Consider the following 8,745-nt stretch of genomic DNA (forward strand, 5'->3'; position numbering starts at 1 on the left):
CCTCTAAAAACGAGTAGCCGAGGACGAAAAAAAAGTGTGAAGCTGGCTGAATGGTGAGCTGCCGAACAATGGACCAGTCCTTCCGGTTCCAGACTCAGTTCGAGTTCCAATACCGAAAGTATTCCTTCTTGCACATTTTGGAATATGATTAATTGCCGAGTCAATTGATATTTTATTGGTCTAGGAAGTTGCCTCCGTCTCAATCTGTGCGGAAGTTGCATTCGCACCGGAACTGTCAGCGGCTTAACGTTCTCGATCCCTGAGGCCTTGTTAAAATGTTTGCCTCGAATGCTGACAAATGGGTTGTGCCGTCGCTTATGAGTCGGACAAACATCAATTGGAAGGGCAGCTGGTTAAGAAGTAGTGGAACAAACGGCGAAAGATTTAACAACACATGAAACGGGTAGCCGACGTCGCGACTGGCAAACAAACAGGGCCAAGTACAAGACTCGAAAATCTTTAACCCGCTGCAACTAACAAGTTTCTTGTTAAAACAACGCCGGGCCAATAAAACAACAACAGTCTAAAAAGAAGCGGCGCATGCGCACCCATATTGAATCTGGCCAACATATATATGTACATATGTATTTGTATTTATATGACTGCGACTTCGTCAGCTGTCCGTTCCCATAAGTCACTTCCCAGCGACTTCGAGCTCTTTGTTTGGTCAAAGTGCGTTATGTTTGCCGTTCAGATAGCCGGCGATTTTCCCCACGTCTGGCATTATTCCGGTGAATATGTAAGCACAATTTTCCAGGGTTCGGCACAAAAATGGGCACTTCCTCGGATGTGAACTAAAGGTTTGAAATGACTAAAGATCCAAGAAGGATATTGACGCATTGTTCTAAGAACGCAAAGCTGATAAGCTTATTAAAACATAGATATTAAATAAGAGGAGATAAGTATTTAAACTTTTACTACATTTTAGTTTTGGCTCCTTATACTTTCCAAAATATATTTACATTTCATTTTCTCCAGTACCTTTTTATAATTTGCATTTTTGGTTTGGTTTGCTGCTGCTGCTGCGGTTCGACAGTAGTCGTAGCCCTTCTCCAGACCCTGTTTTACCTAATTACACAGAAAGCTGCTTCCCCAGCCATTTCGTTTCTCCCTCTAATTGTTTAAGTGCTTTTAGCGTTTGGCCAAACAATTTTCATATGCAACTCGGACCTCAGTCGCAGTGCAAACAAACTCTTTCAGTTACCAGAAAGCATAAAGATGTATGCGGTGCACCTCGCCTTTATTTTAAGTTGTTGGATTTGGGTTTTATTGCTGGGAAATTCTCACACATTGTCACAAATTGAGAGGGTAGATCGAGGCTTTCCGATGTGTAACGTGAGAGCCGGGGTCCAAAAGCTTGTGGCACCTGACTAGCCCAGCTTGTGGCACATATATAAAAATAAAAACGCAAACTTCCGTTAGCTGCATGTGCAGCAATCACTGCGTTTCGTATCTGGTTTTTGAAAGGAAACTACTCAGGCTTTTCCTATGTAGAGCACTTTGGCGGTTTACGAGCCAAACATACTTTTCTTACAAGCAATATGCTTACAATTCCTGCATTTGTATTCAAGTTTATTATTATACTTCGGCAAAGCCTTTCTCTAAGAAGTCAGCAAAACTGTTTAATTTCTTTAAGCAGATCATTAAACCCCTGCAATTTTATGAATGTTTAATTAAAGAGCAAATATAAGGTTTTAGTATGAGAACCAATAGCTGGTTTATTATTCAAAATCGGTTGTGTGCCCCATTCAATAATGTAGAAAATGTACCAACAATTTAATTTCAATTTCAGTTCAGCAAAGGAAAAGAATGTTTGCCAACAAAGTTAAGCAAATACAATTTTTTTACTTTAAATAAATTGTAAAGACAAGTTTTAAAATGCAGTTTTAAAGGCTAAATTTATCTCTCTTGGCAAGGGAAATTTACCAGAACTACTTCTGTCATAAATAATTGATATGTATTTATTTCCTCTCAAAGGCTACAAATCAAATTCATAAAATGCAATGGTCAAGCAACTATTAATAGTTGCCTTGACTTTCAATACACAAAGATGCCCCAAATTTAGGTAATATGGTATAAATTTAACAAGTTTACTTATTGGTTAGTTTATGAAAGATACAGAAAAGCAGTCCAAAAAGATTTGCATCTCGGTACGATAAATAAATTTTGTGTGCGAAATTCTCGGAGACGGAAATATGCCAGTTATGTCAGTGGGGCAGAGGGGCTTGGCTGGGGAAAATGTGGAGGAAAACCGCATGCCGTAAGGCCCGGAAAATGTGCCCCACCCCACTCTCCTCTGTTCCAGCTACATATGTTGGCACAAAGTTATGGCCATTTAAAGTTGATTTTCTTGTTGTCACAGTTGTTTTTTTCCCGTTCTTTTTTTTTGTGATTTTGCCGAGTTGTAAATAGTTGTTTGCTCTGCATGCCAAGAATGAGAAATGCATCTTAAATGTATCAGATGACACAATATTATTTGGGAAATACTCGAGTGCAACACTTTCGTGTCCTCGACTCGCAGATACAAAAATATCAATTTCAAGTGCGTCACATTTGGACTGTAAACCGCACTAAAAGGCTCCACTTAGGCCAGGACATGTCTGCGGCCCATAAATATCCATCTAGCTACTTTTCTGCGTAGGACTATGTACTTTATATGGGGTCTTAATTATGCCACAGCACTTGAGCTGTTTTAGTTTTCTCTTCAGTTTTTTTTACTTTTTTCGTTGACTATTTCAGTTCTAGTTTTAGGTTTTATGGGCGACAGCATTTCGTCGAGGACGTGCGGCTCGTTCAACGTGTGAGTTGCAATTGTCGGAGAGCGAGCCTGGCTATATGGGGCACGTATAGCCAGATAAATGAGTGAAAACTTCGAGTGAAACTCGCCACACTGAGTTCTCCATCGAGAGAGGCAACTCTAGAGATACATTTATATCCGACACTCACAACCAGTTCCGACTACCTGCTGGCGGGTTTATCTGAGAGCACTCGCCTTCGCAAGGCCGTCTCGCCTTAGCCACGCCGCTCTTTTTACCCAAAACCGATGCAGCTGCCAGCCACCACCACCACCACCAACTCATACCGCTCAAACGGCTCTGTTACCGCTCTGTACCGCTCAACCACCCCGGCAAATGTGGGCAGCCGAGGTATCGTTTGTGCAGCAGGCACTTCGTAAAATCAGTGTAGTTCGTTGCCTCGTCGTGAGCGGTTGTCTGCCAGCTGTATAGACCCAATTGCGACCAAGTTCCTCTCTCTTACCAGAGTTGGTAACACGAAATACGTAAATTCAAACGGAAACCCGTCGCACGCCTAACAACAACTTGAAGCGTGCAGTCAAAGCGAACCATTGGATTATCGCGCACGTTTCACAAACAATCAGCAAACTAAAAAAACGAAACAAGCAACACAACAAACAAAATTTTAGTTTTAAACAACACACATGTTTTAGTTGAGCAAATGTGACAAAACAAAAAATTGGCTATTCAAAATATTTTCTCAAAAGTGAAACAGTGAAAACGCAAACACATCACAAAATACAAACAAAAACCGAAACACTGCATTTTGCATTTTATGTTCTGTTCACCAACGATTTAATCTGCTAAAAAACTAGAAATTGTTGCCAAACAATCATCAAAGAAAAACAATAGGTAAGTTTCACTTGTGGCATACAAAGTGCATAAAAGTGCTGAAAAAGTGGAATATTGTGGAAATTAGGATACCGGCAGAAAAGTTTCAACAAAATAAAGTTAGGCTGCCAGAAAATATGAAATAGGAAAAATATAAATAGAACATTTTAATTTTGTTCAGTTAAATTAGTGACTTTAATCAAAATTTATTCAGTTTGAAATTTCTAAAATGTGAAGTTATTAGAACCGAAACATTAGCAACTTAATATAGATTTTTCCATCAAGCAATAAACACCAAATCTAAAAATATATCTAAGATGAAATACTTGTGAAAACATAAAAATGTTTGCTTCAAGAACTCTGTAAATTTTAATCAATAGAAATAGTTCCACGAAAATAGGCTAATTAACCGAACTCACAGAGAAGACAGAAACTAATTTTGAAAATTTTTCCCTCGTTTGTCTACCCGCAGCACTATGGAAAACTGAAAATCTCAACAGAAACTCTGAAAGAATTGAAACAGCAGCACAGAGCGAAGCAAACCGAAAGACAGAAATCAAAAGAGAATCAGAGACCCCAAGATGCAGCGAAACATGATGATCGCCTTCGTGGGCATCTGGTGCATTTTGGCCAGCATTGGAGTGGAGCCTGCGGCGGGTTTGGCCAATTGCCCGCCCGGCTGTCAGTGCGATGATAATACCCTGGTGGTACAATGCGGCGAGGGCCAGCTGGACGTGCTGCCCATTGCCCTGAATCCATCCATTCAGCGTCTGGTGATCAAGAGCAACAAGATCAAGACCATCGACTCGTCCATCCAGTTCTACGCGGAGCTGACCTTTCTCGATCTGTCCTCGAATCACCTGATGACCATTCCGCAGCGCACCTTCGCCTATCAGAAGAAGCTGCAGGAGGTGCATTTGAATCACAACAAGATTGGACAGATCAGCAACAAGACCTTCATTGGTCTGTCGGCAGTTACCGTTCTGAATCTGCGTGGTAACCAAATCTCGGAGCTTCACCAGGGCACCTTCACTCCTCTTCTGAAGATCGAGGAGCTGAATCTGGGTGAGAATCGCATTGGCTATCTGGATCCCAAGGCTTTTGATGGACTCTCACAGTTGCGCATCCTTTATCTGAATGACAATGCCTTGACCACCGTTCCCGATCCTGTGATCTTCCAAGCCATGCCCAGTCTGGCTGAGCTGTTCCTTGGAATGAACACCCTGCAGAGCATTCAGGCTGGTGCCTTCCAGGACCTGAAAGGACTTACTCGCCTGGAGCTCAAGGGTGCCAGTCTACGCAACATCTCCCACGACAGCTTCCTGGGCCTGCAGGAGTTGCGCATTCTTGATCTTTCCGATAATCGTCTGGATCGCATTCCCTCCGTGGGTCTCAGCAAGCTGGTTCGTCTGGAGCAGCTGTCCCTGGGTCAAAACGACTTCGAGGTGATCAGCGAGGGCGCCTTCATGGGCCTGAAGCAACTTAAACGCCTGGAGGTGAATGGAGCTCTTAAACTGAAGCGTGTGATGACCGGAGCCTTCAGCGACAATGGTAACCTGGAGTATCTGAATCTATCGTCCAACAAAATGCTTTTGGAGGTTCAAGAGGGTGCCCTCAGTGGGCTGTCTCAATTGAAGCATGTGGTTCTCAAGGCCAATGCGCTGACTTCCTTGGCAGAAGGTCTGTTCCCGTGGAAGGACCTTCAGACTCTAGACCTCTCCGAAAATCCCTTGTCCTGCGACTGCCGTGTGATGTGGCTGCACAATCTGCTGGTGGCCAAGAATGCCAGTCAGGATGATGTCTCCGAACTGCTGTGTGAGTTCCCCGAACGTCTGCGCGGCGAATCCTTGCGCCATTTGAATCCCGCCATGATGGGATGCACCCATGCCGATCCTCGCAAGCAGGCCTTGATTGGAGCTCTCCTGGTGGGATCTGCTGCCACGATTACCGCCTTGGCTTTGGTTCTGTACCGCTGCCGTCATAAGATCCGCGAAACCATCAAGGGCGGTCTGTGGGGCAACTCGGCGCTGGGCCGCAAGGAGCGGGAATACCAGAAGACCTTCTGCGACGAAGACTACATGTCGCGCCATCAGCATCATCCCTGCTCTCTGGGCATCCACTCCACGTTCCCCAACACCTATACCGCACCTCATCATCCCGGAGCTACCCATCACTATGGAATGTGCCCGATGCCTGTCAATGACCTGGGCGCCATCGATCCTCAGCAGAAGTTCCAGCAGCTGGTGGTGCCCACTGCCACAATGGTCAGTGAGAAGAAGCTGAATAACAACAAGGCCATGGTTTCACAGGGAGCCATCGACGACAGTGCCTCATTTGTGCTGCACATGAAGTCGGCTACCATGGGTCGGGATGTGCATCAGCAGAATCCCCAGCTGAACCACTATACCAAGCCGCAGTTCCTCTCGGCCACGGCTACAGTTGGTGACTCCTGCTACTCATACGCGGATGTGCCCATGGTGCATGGTGCCCCGTTGGGTGGACCGAATCAGCCGCAACTGCGACTGACCCAAGAGCACTTCAAGCAGCGTGAGCTGTACGATCAGGAGATGGGCAGCGAGATCCTGGACCACAACTACATCTACAGCAATACCCACTACTCGATGCCGTTGGAGCAACTGGGTCGCAGCAAGACGCCCACGCCGCCACCGATGCCACCAGCTTTGCCCCTGCGGAATGGACTGTGTGCCACCACAGGACGCAGATCCTTCCAGCAGAAGTCCGCCTCTCAGAAGCAGCAGCAGAACAACAACACCCTGCGTCAGTTCACGCACTGATCCTCGACCTATCGACGCAGGCAGCTGAGCATCTATGCTTAGTAGTCCGCTGCCCAACACTGTGATGCCAAAACCCCCAAAAAGCCCACTAAAACCACTCCCTCCCCTCCAGAGACAATTAGCGTGTAGTTAGGCGTAAGGAAAACATTGTAGTAGCTGTAATCGAAATACAACCTAGGCAAAATCTTGAGAAAATCTTGCCTTGTACATACTTAACTTTAAAGCACTCTTTCGAACCTATAGAACACTGAAGGATCTCCAATTCTATCAGCACTTTGCCAACACTACTGTTTTCCTCGTCCCCCTCCGAGCATAAGTTAATCGTAGTCTCTAAGATGAATTGTAAATGATATACGAGTTTAGATAAAGACAACAAAGCACTGAGAGTCAACGTAAGCTTAATTTTAACTTATTTAATTTATTGTTAAATGCAAAATCGTATCAGATGCAAACAACTATTTATGTATTAGTTAGAACAAGAAATTTATGCAAATTTAAGCGACAAAACAAAATATCAAACGAAAACAGAAAATATACGCAATGAAAACAAAACTCATTTGAAAACAAAAATACAACTGTGTGTGTTCATTCTGCTCTTAATTTAGCAGATTTTCCTTTCAGCCAGCATACTGCCGTGGAAATTTGCCTTTAATTATGCATTTTCCCTGTGCACCGGCAACTTTTCCTCTGTGTCAATTTGTCTCGACATTTTCACTTTTTTTTCCACGAGCTCAAAACTTTTGACTTTCAATTCAATTAAAAGTAAGTTGAGGGCCTGCATGCCGTGCTCGGGGGAATAAAAAATGCAGCAAAATTAATATACTATTATTCAATAGTAACAAGCTTGGAAACTTTTGCAGACCCGACTCAAGCAGAGCGTGGCAAGTGGGGAAGAGGAATAATTTTCAATTGAATGTGCATGGAAACACATGTGTAACTACCACATACAAATATATATGTATAAATGTATATATGGGTACAGCCACCCCTTCATTGTCACCTGCAATGCAGCTGTCACCTGGCGGACCAGAAAGTTGCCAACTCACCGTCGAAGTTTGCCCCTGGGAACCCTCAAGAACCCTATTTTTCGTCGGTTTTCTCTTTCTGCTCAATTTCAAGCCAAATCGAAACCTATTTAGACAATTACGAAAATAGAAATCATTCCAGAACTTCCAGCGAGCAATGTACGGTAATAACAATAAATAAATAACAAAGGCAAATAGCGGCCAGAACCAAGCCCCCCAAATGGCCAACAATAAAGGCGGCTAAGAAAGAGTAAAGACCAGATACTCAACCTCTGACTGATTTCCCCATTGGATTCCAGCGGCTGGCGGGGAATCCATCATCAAATTTCGATTAAAAGGCGCGTGTACTCGAGATTCGAGACTCGAGAACGAGCGAGAGAGCTGAGACCTGAGAGTCATTCGCACTATTCAAGCTTCATTAGGAGGCAAAGTAACGAAAACATTTTGATTTCGATCATTACAATTTCCTTTCATGGCCCCCAGTTGAGTGAAAGAGCTACCGAAGGGGCCGCTGGCAAGGGTTAGTGGATCAAGCCACGAAGCAAAAGCGAATGTAATCATTAATTCGCCTCAACACACGCTCAGCCGCAGATACGGATACAGATACAGATACATGGCGATATGGTCGCAAAGATACGGACTCCAACACCGAGATACATTTACAGATTGTGTTCCCCCCAAAACGGATTCTGAGCGAAGACTCGGAACCTGAAAGCCCCAGCTACCCGAAGGCAATAATTATCGAACCGAAAGCCCGACTGGTCCACATGTATATTGAAGACCATTGTGGCCCATCTGGCTGGCTGATTGTATGATGACCATGTTGAAAATGCTCATTAAAGGTACTTCAGAAATTAAAGCATTTCACAATTGTTCCAAAAGCGAGAGCAGCTCCCCCGGACCAGGTTTAGAGTTCAGAGAGATTGAGATTTCGTTTTCGATTCGGCCCGCCATTTATCAGATGTTGTTATCTATGTATAGTTGGCTTTTGGTCTTCGTTCCGAAGCTCAATTAACGTGGTCTTGAATGTCTTTCTGAGGTCAAACTTGGGGGCGAAACCGATGATTTTGGGTTGGTTGTAGGAGGGGTAAGGGGTACGGCTAGAGAGAAAAGAAAGGCTAGATTTAACACTCAAATTCATTCTTCTGGTTGCTTTCATAGAAGCTGTTAATTTCATTTTTCCGCTTCATAACGCAACTGCCACAATTACATAGTGTTAACTTTGGCGGCTGATATCTTTAAAGAATAAAAGGGAAATATTCTAGTTTTTTATAAGTAGGACACTTCGGTTTTCAAATT

General features: G+C 43.9%; 1 protein-coding gene across 1 annotated transcript; it reads left to right on the plus strand.

Annotated features, from left to right (window-relative positions):
* Positions 1–3,149: 3,149 nt before the first annotated feature.
* Positions 3,150–6,928, plus strand: LOC6737920 (leucine-rich repeat-containing protein 15). The gene is made up of 2 exons (XM_016171418.2): positions 3,150–3,647; positions 4,099–6,928. Exon 2 carries the CDS (start codon positions 4,208–4,210, stop codon positions 6,419–6,421), a length of 2,214 nt encoding a protein of 737 aa, XP_016031688.1. The 5' UTR covers positions 3,150–3,647; positions 4,099–4,207; the 3' UTR covers positions 6,422–6,928.
* Positions 6,929–8,745: the final 1,817 nt, after the last annotated feature.

The sequence above is a fragment of the Drosophila simulans genome, chromosome 3L (genome assembly GCF_016746395.2).
Source record: "Drosophila simulans strain w501 chromosome 3L, Prin_Dsim_3.1, whole genome shotgun sequence".
NCBI classification, from domain to species: Eukaryota; Metazoa; Arthropoda; class Insecta; order Diptera; family Drosophilidae; genus Drosophila; species Drosophila simulans.